Raw genomic sequence first — 23,346 nt, 5'->3', positions numbered from 1 at the left:
AAGTTGCCACCAGGCTACAGATATCACTGTCCAGTCTGGAGCTTACTGCCTCCACTCTTGCTTTACATTCAAGCTGGGAGCAACCCTGCATTGGACTTTCTCATCTAAGTGGGATGTGTTCAGGTCCCAGAGGCCAGTGATGATCTCGCTGTGTGCGCTTATTCAAGATTCGGTGATTTCCAAAATCAAAAGCAAAGTTGTAGGGTGGGATTCTGTTTCAAAGTACTGGAGGGTAGCATCTGTCATTCTTTTGTAATGAAACTTTAGCCTTCCAGAAGCCCCAAAGTCCCCAGGTTGGTGTGAAGATTATATGTCTCCTTGAGAAGAAGAGTGACCTTTAGTATTGGAATTATGTCTGAGAGTTAGATATAGGGAGTAACATGAAATGATTTCTTCCCCATAAGAAGTCTTAGAAAAAGACAGGGAAAACGGCAGGAGAGGAAGGTTTGGATTATATGGGCATGAGTGATCTTACACCATTTCCTGAAAAATCCTGTGAGTGGAGACATAAGATGGATGGGAAAGTGGATTATAGACAGAGCATTGCCACCAACACTGGACCTATCTTGACTGTTGAAAGATGAAGGATTTATTGCAGTCTGCATGAAGACATGCCTCACAGAGTGGATTTGGAGCATGGGCTCCATGTCTGCATTCCTGAGTCTTCCTCAGCTCTCATTTTGCTTCAGGAGAGATTAAGAATACCTCACTCTCCTCATGGAAGTGTTCAGAAGGCAGCTGCATGATTGATGCCAAGCACAACCCAGTCACCCTAATTTGAGGAGAAGGGATCTTGGAACATACTCTCTATAAAAGGGTGGTGCACGCATACAGGGAGGGCACAAAGAGCCATTAAAGTAAGAGAGGGAAATACTAGAAATTCTATGCATATTTATTTTAATCACATCCTTTCAAATCCAATTTTGGCATGTGCTCTTTACTGAGAAATACATATTAATAAAGTTTCACCAGGGTAAGACTTTGTAAATAAATCTACATATACTGGAGTCATGTGATCCACAACTTTGCTTACTGGTGCATTTGTTAGTAACAAACTTCCACAAGTGTAATAGCTGAAAAGAACAGATATGTGTTCTCTCCCCCACCCCCACCTGTGTGTGTGTGTGTGTATGTGTGTGTGTGTGTGTGTGTGTACGCCTGTGCTCCAGGGGCTGAAATTGAGAGCAGGTGCTGGCAGGACCATGCTGTCTCTGAAGGCTCCAGGAGAGAAATCTTTCTGGCTTTTGTACGTTCTGGTGGTCACAGAAATCCTTGGTGTTCCTTGGCTTGTGCAGGCCTCACTCTAATCACTGCTTGTACCTTAACATGGTGTTCTCCTCTCTGTTTGTCTCTGAGTCTGTGTATTCTTTCTCTTGTAACTTCCACAGGGGCTTCCCTATACCAGTATAGCCTCATCAAAATGGATTACATCTGCAAAGACCTACTTTCCAAACTGAAAACACCTCCTGAGCTTCTAGGTAGATGAGAGATGTGGAAGGAACTATTCAACCCAGTATAATGTCTGGTGAAAAATGATTATATTCCTATGGCAACTGTCACATGGGGCATGCATACTGCAGTCAACTTTGAGTTACAAGAGAATCTCAGTGGGAATCCATAATTTTAGAAAGAGCACAGTTCAGTAAGAAAGCAGTATTCAAGTTGCAGAGCCCCATCAGGAGAATCTGAGAGGATTACTCAGACCCCCGGCCCCCTGCAGTTCCTCCATGGTATCACTTAAGTTGCATACCTCCCTCCCATCCCCAGACATCATTTTGTGGAGGGACAATGGGAAGTAAGTAGAACTTGGAAGGGCCACAACAGTTGCTTAAAATTTGGCATCCAAACTGGAAGAATTTTAATGATAAAATTGTAACTGGTCACCACCTCCTCATGCCTAGTACCCATAGGAGTAGATACTCTAACAGTAAGTTTATTTTGAAAAACAAATAAGTTTCTTTATATGTGCAGGACAGCATGTGCTGTATTAAACTTTGCACTTTCAATAGCAGATGCTCTGTGTCTGTGTCGCTGTGCATCTCTTCAAATTTATGGCTTCTATACCCCTCTTGTGGTTTGGAACTGCACCTAAATACTGACATGTTCCATATCAGAATTTTGGACCAGCTCACAGATAGTGGAAGGCAGGGTCATTTAACATTTAATGGCTAAGTAGATATTTTGGACTGAGAGAGAGACCCAATTTCAAAACTCAGTTCTGCTATTTAATATGGACCTCACATAGCCATGGATGAGTTACCTAAGGTGTCTGAATCCCAGTTTCCTTGCCTGGGAGCAATGTGGGATTATGTAATCTACTGCTTGCAGTTGTGCTGAGGCTGAAGTTGATTAATAGAAATAAATGTCCAGAGCAGAGTGGGTGCTCAATAAACATAAGCCCTAGATCTGGTTTTCATCCCTGTCTTTCTCTATTCAGGAATCTGCCCCCAGGTTCAGAGGGAGAACCCTGTAGCACCTTCAGTGCATCCTAGCACAAACTTTTCAGACTGTGTAATTGCAGAAGACAGCCTTAGCTACCTTGAAGCACACCTCCGGAGCTTCAGTGGTCTTGGTTTTGAAGAATACGTCTGTATCCCTCAGTCAAAATGGGAAGAATAAGGTTCTGCCATCTGCTAGTTTCTTTGTGTGAGTACCTCACTCACCTGAAATTGTCCACAATCACCACCATTGACATCCTCATCGCTACATGCTAAAAATTCTGTTCATGGGCCCTTCGTAATTATTGTCTGTGTAGTGTGCACAGGGTACTGCTCTATGCGTTTGGGACCCATCAGTGAACAAAGTGGAAAAAACAGTGGAATTTTGATCCCTTGGTGTTTACATTCTAGTAAAATGAGGGTGATAGTACTTGGACTGACCCGCCTGGCAGCCCACTCTGCTGTCTTTCCAGAGAAACCAGGCAGGACATAACAGCCTTTGTTTCCATATCAGCAGCAATGGGGCCAGCTCTATAGTGCTCCCCTATCTATTATTGTGTTTGGGAATAAGAATCGGCATATGTGCTTAACACCCTGTGCACTGTACAAGGCAGTTTCACACACTGTATCTCATTTAACTTCCCAGCCATGCTGTTGAGTAAATGTTATATTGCCATATCTGTTCTTCAGTTGAGGATGCTGAGAGTCAAAGGCCTGAAAGGCTTTTTCCATTGTCACACATTCAAGCCGACCTGGGGAAGTCACACCTTTGACTTCAGATCCCATACTTTGCCCCTGGGGTGAAAGTCGTACAGGAAACTCAACCCACGGGGCCCATGAAAATGACTGTGTGTGTGTGTGTGTGTGTGTGTGTGTGTGTGTGTGACTGTGGGCATGCTCGCAGTCACAGAAGGAAAGAGTGTTTATTGAAGAATTAAAGCAATTGCCTGGGTGTGATCTGTGATGTTTCCACAACCAGGAACTTGGTACCTTCAATGGTGGCCTAGTGGTTGATGGATTGTCCGAGTCCTCTCTTCCCAAGTACAACAATATCTGACCAAAAGTTCTTTCTCATTTTTTAATTTTAAAAGTCTGTATTTAGTTTTTCGTATTACAGAATGATCATTATGCATAGCATTTGTGTTCATTTTAACAAAATTAGACATACAAGGAATTTGATTTCAATTCCATTCTCCCTGCCCTGTTGCTCCCCTCCTCCATCCCATTTTTTTTCCTCTCAAACTCTCCGGATCTTCTTTGCAGTCCTATACTTTTTTGCATTTGATTGATCGTTTCTACATATACATGAAGCTGAGTTTCTCTGAGGTACATTCATACATGTATATAAAATGATTTGGTTAAATTCGTTCCATATTCCTTTCCCCTTCCCTTCATCCTCCCACCTTCTTGTTTTTCTGTTTCTCAACTGAACTTCTCTACATCTTAATGATATCCAATCTCCTCCCACCACCTTCTTTCCCTTATTTTCCTCAAACTTCCACATATGAGAGAAAACATTCTAACATTCATTTTCTGAGTAGGTCTTATTTCACTTCATAAGATTTTCTCCATTTCCGTCCATTTGCTGGCAAATGCAGTTATTTTGTTCTTCGTTTGGGATGAGTAAATTTCTCTGTGTGTGTGTATATATATATATATATATATATATATATATATATATATATATCCCTATTTTCTTAATCCATTCATCTGTTGATAGGTATCTAGGCTGGTTCCATAATTTGGCTATTATGAATCGAGCTGCTATAAATATTGATGTGTATGTATCACAAGAGTATGCTGCTTTTAAAATTTTCAATATATGCAGAGGAAGGGGATAGCTGGGTCATAAGTTGGTCCCATTCCTGGTTTGTGTGTGTGTGTGTGTGTGTGTGTGTGTGTGTGAAATGTGTGCACTGTTTTCCAGAGTGGTGGTATTAATTTCCAGTCAAACCAACAACATATGTGTGTGCCCAAAAGGGCTTACTCTTGTGCTGAATTCTCCTTGGCAGCAAAGTGCATATTTGTGGTACATGGGACTGGGAAAGAGAGTCGTTTTCTATTGATACCCACAGTAATTGGTGAGCACCCTCTGTAGTTGGCTAGAATGTGATTGGGCTTGGAGAAGGAACTCACAGCAGCCAGTCCAAACTTGCTTCTCTCTCCCAGGAGGTGAATGTGGCATCCCCTGAGTTGCCCACCACCAATGCCATCCAAAATCCACAAGCACAGTACCTGGTAGACTGGAATGGAAGGAGAGGACTACTTGTAGTCCGTGGGTTCTGGGCATGGTAAACCCAGTGCAGCACTCTCATTTCCCTAGGGCTTTCCCATCTCCACTTTGGTGTCAACTGCACTGATAGAACCGTTTCCAACATCCATTTGGAATGTATACATGTGGGTAGACTGTGGGGCCACTTTGAGGGAAACCCTATTGTAGACCTTGAATTGGGTTGCTGGGGCTCTAGGGACAAGTCCTTCCACCCTCTTCCTGCACCATGTTCTGACAGCTTTCTTAACACTAATCCTTTGGAGGCATTGTTCAAAATCAATTTCTGCTCTTGCTCTCACATTAGCTCCTCAGGAGTCCACCCCCTCCTTGTGTGAACTGGAGAGGCACAGGTGTCCTATTTGGGTCTTTGGCTGGGGAGGGGAGGATAGGACAACATGGTTTTCCAGGTCCTTGACCCACAGAGTTGACCTGAGTGTCCCACTCCAACCTCTGGGGCTCTTGTACCCCTCCTTGTGGGAGTCTATAGAGAGAGTGCAGAGGGCTTTGTGAGGCATTGGTCACATGGTGTGAGGAGGAGTCCATTCCTCCTCTGCTGACACCATGAACTGACTGACTAGAGATGTGCCTGGAGCCCTTGGATGAACAGAGACCGATATGATTTCTTTAGAAGGTTCCAGTGTTGTTGTTGTTGTTTAATTACAGGATCCAAGCCTCATATCAGAGTCCAGCATGAAGATGACTGAGCTTCTAGATGATCGGTCTGATTTTACAGAGATCCAAGGAGTAAAGTGACCTGTTAGCCTTCCTGGGACATCATAAGAAATATTTCCTAATTTATGTGTTTATTTGTTTTTACTTTTTGGTACTGGTAATCAATTTTACCTGCGGGTACTTTACCACCAAGCTACACCCCAATTACATTTTACACTTTGCAATATTTTTGAGACAGGGTCTTGCTATGTTGCTCAGAGTCTCACTAAGCTCCTGAGGTTGCCTCAGTCCTCCTGCCTTAGCATCCAGATTTACTGGGATTTGAGGCATGCCCCACCACGCCTGGCTCTTAGGAAATCTTCATTGTGATTGCAGCTTCACATCAGAGGTTGGATCCCAACCCCCTGACACCCCACCCCGGCCTCACCCCCGCTCTCATTCCTCTCCTCCCCAGATATGTGGAAGCCAGCTTACATGCTAACATCTTCTTCATTGTCTTGCAGTTTCTATTCCTTTATCCTCCTTGCACACATGCACTTTGCTTCTTTCTGAGGTGGGATTCCTGAGACCATTGTTCCAAGGGAACAACAGAAATGCCTGCTCTCTTTCTGCAGCTACATTCCAAGAGGCCCTTTCCAGGAGGGAAGAGAGGCCTTACAGCTGGGAGAGGAAGCAGGGAGCATTGAAGAGAAGGCACTGAGAAGCAGAGAAGCAGGGGCCATGACTGGCCTTTGGAGCTGTCTAGGCTGGGCGCCAGGACCTGGGTTCTTCTGGGTCCCAGATCTCAAGGGAAGCTTGTAACACCACTGACTCCTCATAACTGCTGCTCAGAGCATAGAGTCCTATTTTGCTCAGATTGGAGTATTCCTTTCTTCCCTCACTGAGAATGTGGGCAGTTGTGTGTGTGTGTGTGTGTGTGTGTGTGTGTGTGTGTTTCTATTCAACAGAGAGAGAGAGAAAGAGAGAGACTGAGAAAGATAGGAGCGACAGCATGCCTACCAGATCATTAGTGTCACATCTGTGCCTTCTAGGCCTGGGAAAGACAGAAAAAAACAGAGGCTCAGATATGCATCTTTAACCTTCTTTCCCTCTTAAAGTAGAGATTGGTTTGTTATTCATAATTAGCTTCTTCTCAAGTGTGTGTGTGTGTATGTGTGTGTACCCATTTATACATTATGTACACTTACATGTAAGTGTGTTTGTATCAGTGAGTGTACCAGTGTCTTCAGGGTGTGTTAGCCTCCTAGTATGTGCTCATATATGCATTTATGCCTGTTTCTGGGATTTTTTAATAAATATTTTCTATTGTAGATGGACATAATAACTTTATTTTATTTAAGTCGTGCTGAGGATCAAACTACATGCTAGGCAAGCGCTCTACAACTGAGCCACATCCCTGCTACCTGTTTCTGGGATTTTTAAATGCCTGGATATTCCTCTATCCTTGTGCATGCATAGGAATTTATTAGTGGGCTTGGGTTTGCTGTGTGTGACTAACGGACGCCTGTACATTTATGTATGTGATTTTGGTGATTATATGTGTCACTCCTGTTTGTGGGGTGCATGTACTGTAACCAATTGGTGAGTGTGTGTGTGTGTGTGTGTGTGTGTGTGTGTGTGCTTGCACTTTGGTATGTGTCTGGTTGGAAATGCAAATCTACAAACACACAGGAGAAATTGAGGTTGGGGTGGTGTCCTATCTACAAGTGCCTGGGTATGTGGGAGGTGAGTGTTGCTGAGTTTGGGGATATATGTGTGCACCTTTAGAGAGGTCAGTGTATTACTGTATGACTTGGGAGGCAAAGTGGGGTTGTGAACTTCAGGGAGAAGGGATTCAATGTCTCTTCTCTGCCCTGTCACTTTTTGGGGTCAAAGACATGCCTGTGAGCACCATTCAGCCAATGGGATGAGGATGAGAACTAAGGTTTGTTCAATCAGAATGGGAGGCAGGAGGCTGGGAGGGTGAGATGAGTTTATGCAAATACGAGTCATGAGACAAGGTCCTAGATTAGGGAGCCCAGAGCCACATGTTCAGGAGCGGTGGTGAGGTGGCTAGAATGACTCATGGCACCCTGGCTTCTGGGACCTGCCCCAGGGACTGTGGCCCAGATGAAAGGCCAGACACAGTTGGTGGACAACAGGAACATAGGCTTTGGCCAACGTGTAGGGGAATGTGGGGAAGAAGGTGTGTGCTGCCACAGAGCAGAAAGGAAACAATTTCAGAGGGAAAGGAGACCCTGAGGTGCTGGACTGCAGTGCCACCTCCCTCTTACCTCAGCCCGATTGTTCAACACAGATTATGTTGATCTGTACCAAGCCCTGAGGTCTGTGGGGCTGAGATATTCACTAACCAGGGTCAATTTGTGGGCTGACTTTGGTCCTCAGCCTTGCGACTAAGAGCAGTTTTATCCTGAAGTTCGTGGGGTCCTATTTTGCTCAGTTTGGAGTATTCCTTTTCCCTCATTATGGCCTACTGAAGCAAATAATGATCATGTCCTGTATGAGTTAAAGAGAGTAGTGATTCTCTTCATATCGTGTATGTAGATGTAAGTCTTTGAGCAGCCTGAACATCTGACTTGTCCCAGGTGGACACAGCAGGGGCAGCTGTGATAACCATTCCCTCCCCACCTAGGCAGGTCTCTCTCAGCAACACGTGAACCTGGGAGTGTGAGAGCACAAGCATGTGTGTGTGTGTGTGTGTGTGTGTGTGCCTGTGTCTGTGTTTAAGGGGGAGAGAGAGAGAGAGAGAGAAAGAGAGAGAGAGAGAGAGAGAGAGAGAGAGAGAGAGAAACTCTATGTGTGCATATGTGCTCCTCTAACTGCCTGGACCAGGGTTTCTGCTTCCATCTTTTCTCCATCCTCTGGTTTTGAAAACATCCTCCATCTTCACTTTTCTAATATTTAAAATGGGGCTGACATGTTCTGGATAGGCAGAATTAATATTGTTAAAATGGCCGTACTATCAAAAGTGGTATACTGATTTAATGCAATTCATCTGAAAATCACCATGACTTTCTTCATAGAAATAGAAAAAGATGTGAGGAAATTCATTTGGAAAAATAAGAGTCCCAGAATAGCCAAAGCAAAAAGAGTGAAGCAGGAGGCACCACAATACCAGACCTCAAAGGTGTGGGAGATCGTATTCCTCCTCTTTTTTGCCCTTTCTCTCATATTTCACCACAAGTAATCACAGCACAGGAACTGACACAAGTCATGTCAGTCTTGAGAGGTGACTATCCGAGAAGGGTTCCAGGGCACCCTTGGCCAGAGTCACAGGAGAGCACTCTGCCACAGGAGGGATCTCTGCCACTTTCCCCGTTTGCAAATGGCGAGACACCTTGGCCAGGCTGTCAGTTGTTGTGTGAGTGAGGGCAGGATCTGACCAGTCAAGGACTGACTGGGCCTGCTTTTCACTAGCTGTCCATGGGCTCAGCCATCCCCTCCTTCCCCTGTGTGAACACTTTTCCTGTTGGTGGCGAGCATTGCAAGCGTACTGTCCACTTTTCCACAGAAGCCTGTTCTCTCAGCTTCAGTTGGCTCCACAGTGATTATTCTGTGTAATCTTGATTGAGCAGAGACCCTCTTTTATCCACGTGCCCTCACACGGATTTTCAAAGAAATTCCATAAGCTCTTTGATGTTTTGAACCATTGTGGCTTGTGACCCATGAGCCATGGAGTGTGAGCCTGTGTGCAGGACTCAGTCCATCTTCACCCTAATTGCCCTTCTGCATCTCCATCACTACTTCAAAAGCCTTTCCCTCAGAAAAGTGGTATTGCACCTTCATGCCAAAGGAAGGGTTAGAGGGCTCCTGACCACTACCCACCTCCTAGAGGCCGCTGTTTGCCCAAGGAGAATCCATATTTCTCTTTCACCATCTGCTCTGCACCCGGTTGCTGAAGCCAAAGCCAAAGCCAAATACTGGCCCCAAGGAGGATGTCACTGAAATTGTCATTTGGTCAAAGGCAGTTGCCCACTGTTTGCCACTTGGGTTTTATCCAATTTGCTCTGCTTAGGGGATGCCGAAGTCCTGCCCGCCCATTGTATCTTCTGGATCCTTATACAGTGCCAGGGTGCAAGGTTACAGGGCCAGAAATGTTGTCCCTTGCTTGCTCCACTGTGGGAAAAGCCAGGACCTAGGATTTGAGGACTGATGGGGTGTGCAGGGTGGTTAAGTTTCTCTAATAGGGAAGACACACCTGTCTTGGAAGGAATACTCTTTCCACATGTACACCTACCTCTCCAAGGATGCCTGCCTATACACCAACAATAAGTCAGAATAAAGGGGCTTTGACTGCTAATTCCCAAAGTGCATATTCACCTCGTTTTCTCACACCTCCTGACCCTTCCGTGACATGATCATTTTCACTATGACCCTGGGATTTGGTGGAGTCTGAAAGCATAAGACTTTCCCAAGGCTGGGTGAAGAAGCCACAGGTGTCCTGCTGGTGGTGCCTGTTCTTGTAACACAGCAGTGTGGGCTTCCAACTTGGCTGGCCCTCTGTTCAGGTGCTAGTCTGTCACTACCCAGCCATGTGACCCCACCATCTTGCTTGAGAGATCTGGCCTAGAGTTTCTGCCTTGGTTTCCTGTGCCTGGTGACAGGCATCTTGCTGTGCGGTGAATAAGTTAGAGATGCTGCATGTAGACAGCCATGCAAGTGTCTGGCATCATTGAGGCTCTCAGCAAATGCCAGCTGCTACTGTCCCTAGCCTTGGAAAGGTTTGTGCTTTCTCTCTCTCTGAGTTCCCTGAACAACTGGAGTGTTCTAGGACCCAGCAACTCCACCAGCTTCACAGTCATCCCTGCCACTAAAACTGCAGCTCTCCCACTCACTTCAGGGAAACTCTGCTGGGTTGAGGCCAGTTTAGTTTTCAGATTCCCAGAGCAAAAGACGCACAGCTTGGTGCCCCATGTGCACACAGTTCAAAACCCAGGGATTTCGTTCAACATCAGGATGTATATTCTCTTTGGCTTCTCTTGCTCACCACCTTCCAGAAGCCCCTTTGCCTGCCCCTCCCTCAGACCTGTCATTCATTTCTCAGCCAACCGGAAATCCCGCCCTCCTCTGCTGTTTACCTAATCAAAAGCTGTTTAACTCTTTGTAGTGCTAATGCAGTGTGCTGGGAAGACTGAACCAACTGGCAACTGGGGAATGAGCCTGGTGCTTTGAAGGCCCCCTCCTGGGGCTAGGGCAGATCACTCATCCTTTGTTTCCCAGTCCCCTGTGGAGCGTCCTGCCTGAGGCCTTTGGGATATCTATTTACTTGTTATTTATTTATCCACCTATTCATCCATTCACTTTTTTGGTGATTGAACCCAGGGGCACTTTACTATTGAGCTAAGTCCCCAGCCCCCCCCCCCTTTTTATTTTGAGGTAAGGCCTGGCTAAATTTTAGCTCAGGCTGGTCTGGAACTTGTGATCCTCTTGTCTCTGCCTGGGATTACAGGTGTGGCCACTGGGCCAGGCATCATCTCTCCATTACTGTGTAGCTGGAGTATACCCTCCCAGTCTTTCTCCACTTAACTGTGGTACTGCTGGTCCTCTGCTTTAAGCTTCTTGGCCCACACTTGCCAATGACCTTTACTTGGCAATTGGACATTTATTCCCACCAGGGCCTAAGAATGCACAGATTCAGACAGGTTTGGGAAGGACATCATGTCTTTCTCTGAGCTAGCTCGTGGTTTCTGTACAATGGGAGGTGATCATACTGACCTGCTAGGAATAATACATGGCATGCCTCTGGCATAGAAGAGGTGCTCAACACATCTCTGCTCTCCAGGTTCTCCTACTTCCTAGCTGACTTGACCTCTGTGCATCCCCTTCTGTAAAATGGGGAGAAGTTTAATTGAGTCTTCCCCACCCTCAAAGGACTGGAGACTGCAGCCCAAAACTTCCTATTCTTTCATTCTGAGTTTTTTTTTTTTTGGGGGGGGGCTTTCTATTTCTTTATTTTAGGACAGACCCCTTTTAAGTGCACTGGCAGGCAGAAGCAGAAAGCAGGATGACCTACAGGAAAGCCCTCTGGAATTTCAGAGAAGAGACTTGGGGTCTTGTCTAGGATCTGAGGTTTGCAGCCTCTCTGTCATTAAGTAGGAACCTGTACCTCAGATTCCCAGCTTGTGTATCTCTGGGGATGCATTGGCAAACTTGGCTCTCTCAGAGCAGGAAACATGCCTTTTCATTTTCTGTGCCCAGTTTCTCTCACACTGCTGAAAACACAGAAGGCTCGCACTAGTTTCTTGCTTGCTGGATGAATTTGGAGCTGCTGAGGGTTCAAAGCTACTGCCTTTGTTTGAAGTCTCATGGTTCCAAAGGCTCATAACTCTGGGTCCCTGAGCCTTTACCCTGCACCCAGTGACTTGAGTTGGCACTCAGCTGGAAGCAGGGCAAGACTGCAGGTTGCCTGGCTACTCTGTTTTAAGACCACTGCTATACTGAGACCCACAAGCCTAGGTTAGGCACCTGACACCCATGCTCTCTATTGGGGAACTTAGTTCACACACTGTCTAGTTCTTGGTGATAAAAGTTGTAAGCTCTGGAGGTGGTCAGAATTTCCTGGAGTGTTCTCTGCCTGTTGCTAGTGAGAATGGTCAAAGTGATTCCCACAAGCCCAGATTTGGTGTAGGGTGAGGCTGAGGATTCAGAAGCCCCTGTGGTGGAATGGATAAGAGCTTTGAGCTCCTTGAGCTCACCAGGTGAGAGTGCAAAATCTCCTGGGGGTGTGAAGATACCCCATCCCTCTAGACTTAGTACACCATGGGCTATCCTGACATGGTGTCACTTGGAAATGCTAATTCTACCTTACCCCTTGGAGAGATGTGCTTGAGCACTCACACACACACACACACACACACACACACACACACATTCTAAACAATGTGGGCACCACACCAAACTGTAGTACCTGAGAGAAATTTAAGTTTACCTTTAAGAGATGCTACAGGTTTTCCTCTAAAATCCGAGTAACTCTGCTGTTTTAGAGCTTTTCTCCACATTATTCCAGGTTCATCCTTTTTGTTAGTCATTTTATTATCATTAGTTTAAATTCAGCCATAATAGCTACCCTTTGAGGCTCTGGTCAGTCTCCCCTCTTCCTTTGCCTCATTTCTTATTCTCTGGTTTTCCCTTGACAGACAAGACTTAACAGTTCAGTGTAAACCTTGTCATTCTTCCAATGTCCCTGCTGCTTCAGTTCCTGTATAGTTACGCTCTCCCATCTCTAGTATTACTTTCACTAATCAGATTGTCATCTTATAAAGAATTTTCTTACAGTCCCTTCATTTTTATTTTTGTAGCATATGGTTGTCTGTTTTTTCCCCTGCAACCACCCCTTCACTCTTTCCCCTCTTTTCATATAATTTAAGCATAGTATAATGTCCTCTTTTCCATCCTATTACTAAGGAGTGTTCTCATAATGTTCCATATTTTTTGGCACTTCATTCTGAGTCTCTATGATAGTACTTACCATACTTCCAGTTCACATATTTTTCTTTCATGTTATCTGGGCCCCGAGTGCTAAGAGTTATCCACAGAACTTATTCCTCACACAACAGATAGGTGGTCAGTAAATTAACATAGTTTACTGGTTAATAGGCTTTTATTTTTCTCTTTAATCTGTGGTAATTAACACATGGAAAACTAAATCATGGAAAATTTCAATCTTACAATAAACACAAAGAATACAGAAGGATATACATAAATGTGTTTGTTTTGTTGTCATTGTTTTCCTTATTTAGGATACATCTATTTTACTTGTAAATCCATTCAAATATTTATAGATCCGTCATTTTAAGTACTATATATTTAATTCATATCAGTATATGATGAAAATTTCTCATTTTTTTAAAGCAGTTACAACACTTATGGCATATCTCTACAACAATAGGAAATCCAATCTTTAAAACTTATGAACACTTAATACTATGATCCATTACAAAAATTACAAAAATCTAATTGACATATACTGTGAACTTCAAGCAAGAGGCAAAACTTAGCAATATTCAAATAATACCTAAATCCTAAAGTTACTCACACAATCCCAAATACTAATGCCATACACTGTTTTTTTTTCCTTCTCTCCTTTTCTCTTCAAAATTGTTAATACCCATTGATCTGATGTTCTTACTTCTGATTGCTCTTTGTCACCAAGTGATCATTATGACTTATCCTTTACTAGCTGCAGGACTTGTTGCTGGTATTAGCACTGGAAGTGCCAGCAAAATTGGTATTGGAACTTGCACAAACACCTGCAGGTATTTGAACTCTGGCATGGGCTTGGACTCGGACATCAGTCAGTGCTTTGGTTTTCATCCTGGCTCTGGCCTCCTCCTGTTTCACAGCTTCCCTATATTGTGATGGCCAATCCCTGGGGTCTCTGTTATAAACTTTGGCTACAAATTGTAAAATTTCCATTTTGCTGTTTTCCCGGTTGGCTTTAGGTCCCCAGAAGAATGCATATTCCAGTGGACTACCATTGTTCACTGGCTTATATTCCAGGTACCCACGCTGTACAAACTCTTGGGTGATTACCTTCTTTAGGTTCCCAAATATTCTGTACTTCTTTTTCAGCTGCACCCCTAACTTTTGCAGAACCTCCCAAATGAGGCTTTCTGTAGCACAGGTGCCCACCATGAAAATGATGCCTAACATCACAGTTAGGAGACCTTTTTTGAAACTTTTCTCACGTTTGATAGTGCTTGGGGATCTTGAGTTTTTCTGGGTCTTCAACATACCCCAAGCCTTTGAGATTCTTTGTTTCTGAGAGATGTTTGAGGCCTCTGAGTAGCTAAGGATCTCTGAAGAGCTGGGTTCCTTTGAGATTCCAGGGGCCTCTGGAGTACTGGGAGACTCAGATGCAATCAGAGAATTTAAGGTGCTGGGGGATCTGAAGGTGCTTGGATCCTTCAAGGTACTCCAGGCCTTTAACATGCTAGAGGCCTCTGAGGTGCTTAGGGTCTTTAAAGTGGTGGAGGTCTCATGCATGCTTGGAGGTTTCAAGGTGGTAAGGGCCTTTGTGGCAGCCGGGACCTCTGAGATGTCTAGGGTCTTTGAGGCACTCACCGTCTCTGTGGTGCTTGGAACACTCAAGGTGCTCAGAGCCTTCAAGGTACTTGGGACCTCAGAAGTGCTGGGGGCCTTAGAGGTGCTTTGAGCCTCAGAGATTCTGGGGTCCTTTAAAGTACTGGAGGTCTCCATGATGTTGGAAGCCTTTAAGTTTCTTGGGGCCTCATACCTGTTCATAGATGTCGATGTATTGGGATCCTCATAGATCCTTGGGCCATTAGAAACTCTTGGGGCCCTCAAGGTATTGAGATCATTTGAAGCCATCTCAACTTTCAAGGCTCTTGGAATTTCAGAGATGCCTGTAATCTCTGAGGTACTAGGGACACTTGATATATTTAGATGATTAGAAGTACTTTGGTCCCTTGAAGTGCTAAAGCCTGTGTTTGGACCACTGGAATTGCTCGGGGCCTCCCAGTTGCTTGGGTCTTGTGAGGTGTTTGAGGTCTCCAAAGTACTCAGGTCCCAGGAAGGACCTGGAGTCTCTGACATACCCAACCCTTGTGATACACTTGGAATCTCAGAGATACTGGGTCTCCTAGGAGTACTCTGGCCATGAGAAATGCTCCAGTCATGAGAATTATTCCAGCCATGAGAGCTGCTGCAGCCTTGGAAGTTGCCACGACCCCTTGAAGGACTTGGGCCCCAGGAAGTGCCTGGGACCCACATGGTGTTATGAGTCTCAGATGGGCTCTGGACCCGTGGATTACCACGGCCTCTGGGACCATTAGGGCCTCGCCAAGTGCTTGCACCTCTCCAGGTACTTGGGCCCCTCCAGTTGTTTGGGGCCTGCCAGGTGCTGGGGCCTCTCCAAGGGCTCCGGATCTCTGATGGGTTAGGGCCCCTCCAGGTACTCAGGCCTCGCCGAATGCTCACACCTAGTGAGGCACTGGGATCTTGCCAGGTGCTGGGGTCCTGCCAGGTGGTTGGGTCTAGCCAAGAGGTTGGGGTCCCCCAAGTATTTGGTCTCTGCCAAGCTGTGGGACCCCTCCAGACGGTTGGGCCCCTCCAGGAGGTGCTCAATCCTTGTGAAGAACTCAGTCTCCACAACATGTTAGGATTCCATCCTGTGCCTCTCAAGTTGTTGGGGCAAAATGAATAAGGACTAAGGGTCTCCATGTTGTTTGACATCCCCAAGGTGCTTGGGCCAAGGGAGGCCCTGAAGGTCCTGGAAGCCCCTGGGCCTTGTGAAGACATCAGGCCCTGTATATGGCTGTAGGCACCTCAATTCTCTCCCACAGTGTATGAGTTTCGATGAGGCCCACTATTTTGTCCTTGCAGCTTGTTTCCAGCCCCGTTGGGAATGGGGGATGGAATTCACGCAGGCAAGTCAAGAGATCTGTGCATACAGATCACACCAGACTGGAAAGCAGGAGGGAATAGTTTCTGAGTAGCCTCAGAAACTTATCGCTTCAGCTGATACGGCTCCCACTGCTGTCACCGCGGCTTCTATCATTAAGGTACCTACTTTCTCTACAGCAACCTCCGCCCCCTACCTTCCCTACCTCTGCCGTCGCCGATGTGGCCGTCGCCGCTGCTGTCGCCTCTACAGCTGCTGACAATGCTGTTCCTGCCACGGGCAACAAAAATGTCACCGTTAGCCGCTATGTGGTTAACTCCCACGCAGCAGCTTCCAGGCTAACCGCGCCCGCCTCTGGCCCTCCGGACTTCCTTCCCAGAATCCTCCAGTCAGAGAGCTCCCCTTGGATGGCTTCGCCCCGCCCCACTTCCTGCACGTCCGCTGACTCCTGCACCGGAAGTGAGGTGGTCTGCATTGCCAGTTTCCGTGGGCTGGCGGAGAGAATGGGAGGCGGGCATCTGAGAGTGGGAGTGGGGGTGGGGAAAAGGAATTGGGGAGGGGGAGGAGGAGAAAGGGGGAAAGGAATGAAGATCATTCTTTATATTCTATAATTATTACCACTGGGGTCTTGGGAAAGAGTGAGTCTCTATGCCCAACGGAGGCCGGCAGGAGGTGGGGGGGGGAATGGAAGGCGTGCGGGACAGAGGTGGGGGTGTATTCTTGGAAGGAATCCCTTGACCTCAGCCCTCCTTTCCTGTTCTGTCCTACGCAGCGCATTCACTCACTTTCCCTGTTTTCAGAAAGCATTTATACTATACGTATCTAATTAATTCTTAGGCTCATCTAGGACCTGGATAATGTTATGGCCAAAGTGCTGGGCCATGAGAGGACATAGGAGTGCAAAGCCAGTAGTTTGAAAAAGGTGCAGAGCCTTTGCAGTGTTCTGCGTTCTCAGGGGTTACTAAACAGGGCAGTAAGAGGATCAGACCTCCATTTGTGCAGCCTCAAGGAGGGGCAACCTATCTCCTGGCAGACCACATAGGAAGCAATTAAAATAAGAAGCAAGAGGCTTGAAAGTGAGCCTTGAAGCTGTTGCTATGGGGATGGAGACAGGCATTTTGAGGGTGACCACTGAAAGGCTTAGGAGGCTGGAAGGAAATGGAGAATGGGGTGGAGGCAGGGGAGTGCAGGTTGGCTCCAAGGTTTCCAGGCTCCAGTCTTCCTGAGTACCTCATTTATTTTGCTTCTTTCAGAGCATACTCTGAACTTTGCTCACTTGTTTTCTCTGCCTAAATCACCTTCTCTCTCTTCTCCAACTATCTGAATTCCATCTGCCTGCTCAGAGGCATCTTTCTCCCTGAAGCTTATCTTGGTTGGTCCAAAAGGGCATTGAGCCAGTTTTTACTGCCCTGAGGCAGGCCCTAGAGCTAGCATTTTGATTTTTTTTTCTCATGTCATTGCAAGTATTAGCTTGCTCAAGTCACTTTACTTCTCTGAGGCTGTTTTCTCACCTGAAAGATGGAGGTAAAGTACTGGCTTCATAGGATTGTATGAATGAAATGAGATAGTAAATGAAAAGCCTTTTTCACATAGCAGGCACAGACATAGCAGGCCTCTCAAGGTGTTGAAGCAGTGTTGAGAATGTGGTACTTAATAAATTCATGTTGAAGGAATACATGATGGAAAAGTTCTTACATGTGTTCTTAACTGAACTCTTAAAAGGCAAGTGAATGGTTTTTACCTGTTTGGCTGGAAGGGATTAAATGCTTGCTCAACAGAGGCTCAGTTTGTAGTCTCACTTGGGGAAGCCCTGTCTAGCCTATATATAGTCTTTGATATTTCTTGGCCTTCATTGGAGTTTGTGAAATAGAATATGGCTGCATCTGGTGAATGAATTCTATGGTAGGGCAATGTGTATCACTGGGAAAGCAGAATTGGCAGCCAAATTGTACCCAGGGAAGTCCAGACATCTGCACTTGTGTAGAAAGCGGGTGCCTCCTGTGGAGAAACAGGCATTGAATTCAGACCTAGGAACATGAGTTTTGGCCCATTCTAAATCACTTACATGTACTTTAACCTTGATAAGTTCACTAATATCCCTTCCTTTGATTTTTCTCTGTAGAAATAGAAAAGTCTGATCTCTCTAGCCTTATCTTCCCGTCTTTTTTTTTTTTTTAAATTTCTCTCTGGAGATACTTTAAATGAAGTGTCTTGCAGTCATGATCTATAGGTGGAAGGGATTCTCATCTTGAGAAACAGGCAAAATGTTATAGGTTCATGTAGGGTAAATCAGAAGACAAACTCCAACAATGAATTTAATATTATGATCTCTTACAAGTGTTTCGCAATGGGCTGGTGCTGTTCTAATTCAATAAATTTTCAGGAAAGAACAGATTCAATAAAGAAATGGCCTTCCAGCTAAGGCTAGTGACTCATTGTGGTTGGGATGGGGAATGATGGGCAAGGAAAGCCGTGTGGGGAAGGATCAGTGTTAAATACTTGGGATCTTCCTAAACGTGGCAGTCATTTCTTCCCATTGACTTGGATCCCTGATTCATAGACGAACTGAACAATATAGCCAAGGCCCAAACCTGAGAGGGCCTGATTTTTTTACATTTCCATGTATCCTCCACACCTCTAGTAGTGCTCTTGATTCCACTGCATTCTACAGTGCCTTTTGGATTAAGGGTTAATGACAAACAGCTAAGGGGTACTCACTGACTCTCTGATATATATTGGCCTATGTTAACAACAAGGCTATGGAGGCTTCAATTGAAGAGGAGACAGAGATTCTGGAGGACATTGTAAGTCTTCTACTTCAGTTTGAACAGTAATTGAGTAAAAAACTCTCAGTGTTTAGTCCCTCATGTCTGCAACTTCCCAGGTGAAAAACCCAGTGGGTTGTGGGGAAATAATTCTGTATTTTCATTCAATAATGATATGGATGAGGCAGAACATGGTGTCCTTTGAGCCCTACTCTTTTGTTTCCTTGTGTTCTCTCCTAACTTATCATTTTCATATCTGGAAAGGTTGTTGATAAGAGATTTTTCCATGTGTTGGAAGAAGTCCAGTAAAGAGGAAGGATAAGATCCTAGCCTGACACAAGGGGAAGTGGCCATGTCCACTCAGGAAACTAGCATGGAGGGGTGTGGTCAACAAATTATTGATAAACAGCATATACTGTTTGTACTCAAATACCCAGACAGTGGCATACTACAGGCTCCACTTGATTCAGGCTGAACTTTGTCTTTTATAATGAGTGAGAACAGAATATGATGGGCATAAAAGTCTTCTAGGAGTCAAATAGCACACACCAACCACTCTGGTTCTCCTCTCCATTTTATTTTATTTTATTTTTTTGAAGTTTGAAGTTATATGTGCCTAGAGTACTGAAAATTATCTTTTTTTGGTTCTAATTAGTTATATGTGACAGTAGAATGCATTTTGACACATCATACATAAACGGAATATAACTTCTCATACTTCTGGTTGTCCATGATTTAGAATCACACTGGTCATATAATCATATATACACAGAGGATAATAATGTATATTATTGTAATGAATAATAATAATTCTTTAAAATTTCTTCTCAACTCTGGTAGGATTTTATGGGAATTCAGTGTTATAAGCTCATTCTCTAACTGAATTTTTCTTTGTAACCAGAACCTATAAGACCTCCTTTTGGGTAAGCCTACCAGTTTGTGGCAGTGAAGCAAGTACTTCTTCAGGGCATAGAGCACTCTTGCATCAGCTCCCCATTTACCACAACCTTTGCACTCATTGTGAGTTTACTTAGATTACTGGAAAAAGTGAGTCTAGCCCCATCTACTGTACCTAGTTTGGGGACTTCTCACATTTCTAATCCATTGATGATTCTTATGAATTGTTTTGCAATGCAGGTATTGACTTTTTTTTTTTACAATTTCCAAAATTTGGGGGCTTTCAAGGAAGTTTATAGTGTGTGCATTCCTATGATTATGAAGCAAAAAGGATTACATTTGCAGTTTGTTTGTTTTTAGGGTGAAATATTTTTATTGTGAATTAATCTCAAACATACAGACAAGGAAAAAGATTAATATATATTCCCTTGTAACCAATGCCTAGCTATATCAAAACTAAAATTAGATCCTACTTATGTAAGTCTTTATGCTGAATTTAACATATGAAATGAATAAAAAGTATAGTAGAAAATTACTCTGCTGTTGTTTTATCCATGTATCCTCCATTAAAACAAGGCAGGCTTGATTTATCCTAGATTTTCTTCCTTTCTTCTATAAAATAGGTAACAATTACATGATCTATTATCTGGAGTTGAGGCACCAATGGGAATTATTTATGGTGATGAAGTCATCCCTACCATACTCACAATTAATTATATCTCATGGACCATAATACTAGTGTCAGAATTCTCTTCCTCCTGCTGTCTCTATCAGGATAGTTCTTTTAATCTTCCTTCTTGATTTGGCTGCTGAGAACTTATTTCTCCTCTTGTCTCTTTTCCGGTTGAGAGCATGTAGACACTTATCACTGTTCATTTCTTACTGTGATTTCCTCTGCCTATGATAAGTAGGTTATTCATATTTTGATACTTGCTGTTGTAGTATAAATGCCATCATCTTTCATTTAGGAAAGTCTTTTAGAGCTTCAGAAGGCTGTGTATTTTTTTCTTTCACAGTTTTTTTTTAATTTTTTTATTGTGGGTTGTTCAAAACATTACAAATTTCTTAACATATCATATTCCACACTTTGATTCAAGTGGGTTATGAACTCCCACCTTCACCCCATACACAGATTGCAGAATCACATCAGTTACACATCCATTGATTTACATATTGCCATACTAGTGTCTGTTGTGCTCCGCTGCCTTTCCCATCCTCCACCCTCCCCCCTCCCCACCTCTCCCCTCCCCTCCCCTCCTCTCTCTCTACCCCCTCCACTGTATAACCCTGAGGGTCTCCTTCCATTACCATGCAATTTCCCTTCTCTCTCCCTTTCCCTCCCACCTCTCATCCCTGTTAAATGTTAATCTTCTCCTGCTCTTCGTCCCTACTCTGATCTTAGTTACTCTCCTTATATCAAAGAAGACATTTGGCATTTGTTTTTTAGGGATTGGCTAGCTTCACTTAGCATAATCTTCTCTAATGCCATCCATTTCCCTGTAAATTCTATGATTTTGTCATTTTTTAATGCAGAGTAATTCTCCATTGTGTATAAATGCCACATTTTTTTTTATCCATTCGTCTATTGAAGGGCATCTAGGTTGGTTCCACAGTCTTGCTATTGTGAACTGTGCTGCTATGAACATCGATGTAGCAGTGTCCCTGTAGCATGCTCTTTTTAGGTCTTTAGGGAATAGACCAAGAAGGGGAATGGCTGGGTCAAATGGTGGCTCCATTCCCAGCTTTCCAAGAAATCTCCATACTGCTTTCCAAATTGGCTGCACCAATCTGCAGTCCCAATCTGCAGCACCAATCTGCAGTTTGATGATCAGCTGGGTAAAATTTACTCATGTTTAAGGACTAGTTTGTGATAGAACAGTAAATGCCCTCGTTGTCCAGCGTCTCCTTAATATTAGTCTTGGTTATAATGGTATCATTACTCTTGAACTACTGGTCTTTATGGTGCCAGATGAAGCTGGTATAGTGGCCATTGCACAAGGTTCCTTGGTAATTAGTCATTACAAACAAGGAATAGTTATTATTGTTGTTTTATGTATTAGTCTACAGCTGCAACTGTCTGTTCATCTTACTCTTTTTTACTTAAGGCCATATATGGTATCATATCCAGTTCCAGAAGAAAGGAGTTGTAGGTAGTGGTTTTGTGCCTCTGTTTGATCAGGTGTTCAAATGAGATCAAAACAGGCCACAGTGGGTAATTTATTCATTGTGAGGAATATGCATTTGATTTTGGTCATGCTTCTGAGGTACTCAGGCCTTGTGAATCTTCACAGGTAATCTGTGGACATAGTTCTGATTGAGATGCTCTTCTTTCCAGGGATCCTGAGCAGGATCAGCCAGATCAGGATCAGGGAGGAAAAGCTAGATAAGCACATGGGCCAGGGTTGTAGCTCATTGGTAGATCACTTGCCTAGCCCATTGTGAGGCACTGGGTTCAATCCTCAGCACCACGTACAAATAAATTAAAAAAAAAATGTTTTGTGTCCATCTATAACTAAAAACATTAAAAAAAAAAACCCAGATAAGCGTGATCTGATGTCCCAGAATGTGATGGAAACATTTTGATAGGTTTAAAGGGTGACATCAGACTGCAGGCCACCTGTGAATATTTGGTTTATAATGCAGTTAAAGTGGTTGAAATTATTAGTTGCCTTCTCAACATAATCACATTTTCAATGCCTGTGCAGCCAAAATAAGGAATTGTAGGCAGTCTGTTGCCTCTTCTCTGCTAAATGATGAACATGTATCCATATCAGGTGCAGTAACTTATAGGGAATGTGAGGAAATGGGTTTCCAAAATACAACTCCCAAAAGACTGAAGACATCTCACAGACCAAACTCAACTCTGATTTTAACATTTCATATATGTGCCTCTGAGAGGGAAGAATATCTCTCAGTATTGGAGTGAAGGTAAGATCTGGACAATGCACTTCAGAAAGCATGTGTTGCCAAGATTTATTGGTCCTTTTAAGCCTATAATGGAATTTGAGGGGAGTTTTTTCCTGTTTGGGTTATGCCTTAGCAATTCTAGTTCCTGTCTAGTTGGTTACCAGGAGGAATCTTCTTGCCAAGGTTTGAAGCTGTACATTTTTGGTGAGAAATCCCCACTGGTGTTGAGGTTTGGAATTTCTAAGTTTTCCATTTGCTCTTTTCTTACAATATGCTCAATGTCTTGAGAAGTGCAGAGCTCCATCAAACTCTTGCAGTAAAAGACTTGTTAAATTACAGAACAGCTTCTAGCAGCATAATGTCATGTCCCTAACATGATACCAGCTCCCCATTAAAATGCCTGCCTAAAAAAGCTTAAGGCTGCTAGAATATACTGTTTTTTTCTAGCCAACACCAGGTAATAAGGCCCCCGACCTACTTTTCTTAGTGCATATACCAAAAGAGGCTTATATTTTTGAATATGTGTATCTTACTATTCAGAAATGTCTTTCTAAAGGACCTGAGAGCCATTCTCTTGAAATGCAATAATCAGGAAGGATAGGGCCTCCTGTCCCAGTGTCTATGGAAGAATAGAACCCAGCTAGCAATCTCAGCTGGTCTTATGACATATATGCTGGTGAGCCCCCTGTAGTTTTTCACTTCTATTAAGTCTACTGAGTCCCTGCTCTCCCTCTTTCCTCATTCTACCTTTAGAACTCACAAATTACTTCTATGTAATTTGGAATGAAGCTTAGCTATTTTCTGTACTGTCAGTATTTACTGAATAAAATCTGTTTTCACTGCTTTAACTATTGTCCAATTGTGTTTATCAAGTAATCTTTATCATGTATATAATCATGAAACATAAAACCTAAAGTAACTTTATTGTAGAAGTCCACAGCTAAGTGGTACTGTTTCAACATATTCATTAACATATTTCTCTGTAAAGCAGGTGTTTTTAGTCAGCTTTTCTGTTGCTGTGACTAAAAGACC

General features: G+C 43.9%; 1 protein-coding gene and 1 pseudogene across 1 annotated transcript; both read right to left on the bottom strand.

Annotated features, from left to right (window-relative positions):
• Positions 1–13,557: 13,557 nt before the first annotated feature.
• LOC139703126 (melanoma-associated antigen E1-like) lies at positions 13,558–16,220 on the bottom strand. The gene is made up of 3 exons (XM_071606067.1): positions 16,069–16,220; positions 15,951–16,015; positions 13,558–15,101 (listed from the first exon to the last, which is right to left on the bottom strand). Exons 1-3 carry the CDS (start codon positions 16,218–16,220, stop codon positions 13,558–13,560), a joined length of 1,761 nt encoding a protein of 586 aa, XP_071462168.1.
• Positions 16,221–21,995: 5,775 nt separating this feature from the next.
• Positions 21,996–22,618, bottom strand: LOC114083562 (ubiquitin carboxyl-terminal hydrolase 27-like; annotated as a pseudogene).
• Positions 22,619–23,346: the final 728 nt, after the last annotated feature.

The sequence above is a fragment of the Marmota flaviventris genome, chromosome X (genome assembly GCF_047511675.1).
Source record: "Marmota flaviventris isolate mMarFla1 chromosome X, mMarFla1.hap1, whole genome shotgun sequence".
In the NCBI taxonomy this organism is placed as follows: domain Eukaryota; kingdom Metazoa; phylum Chordata; class Mammalia; order Rodentia; family Sciuridae; genus Marmota; species Marmota flaviventris.
This window is presented reverse-complemented; position numbering and strand designations above follow the sequence as displayed.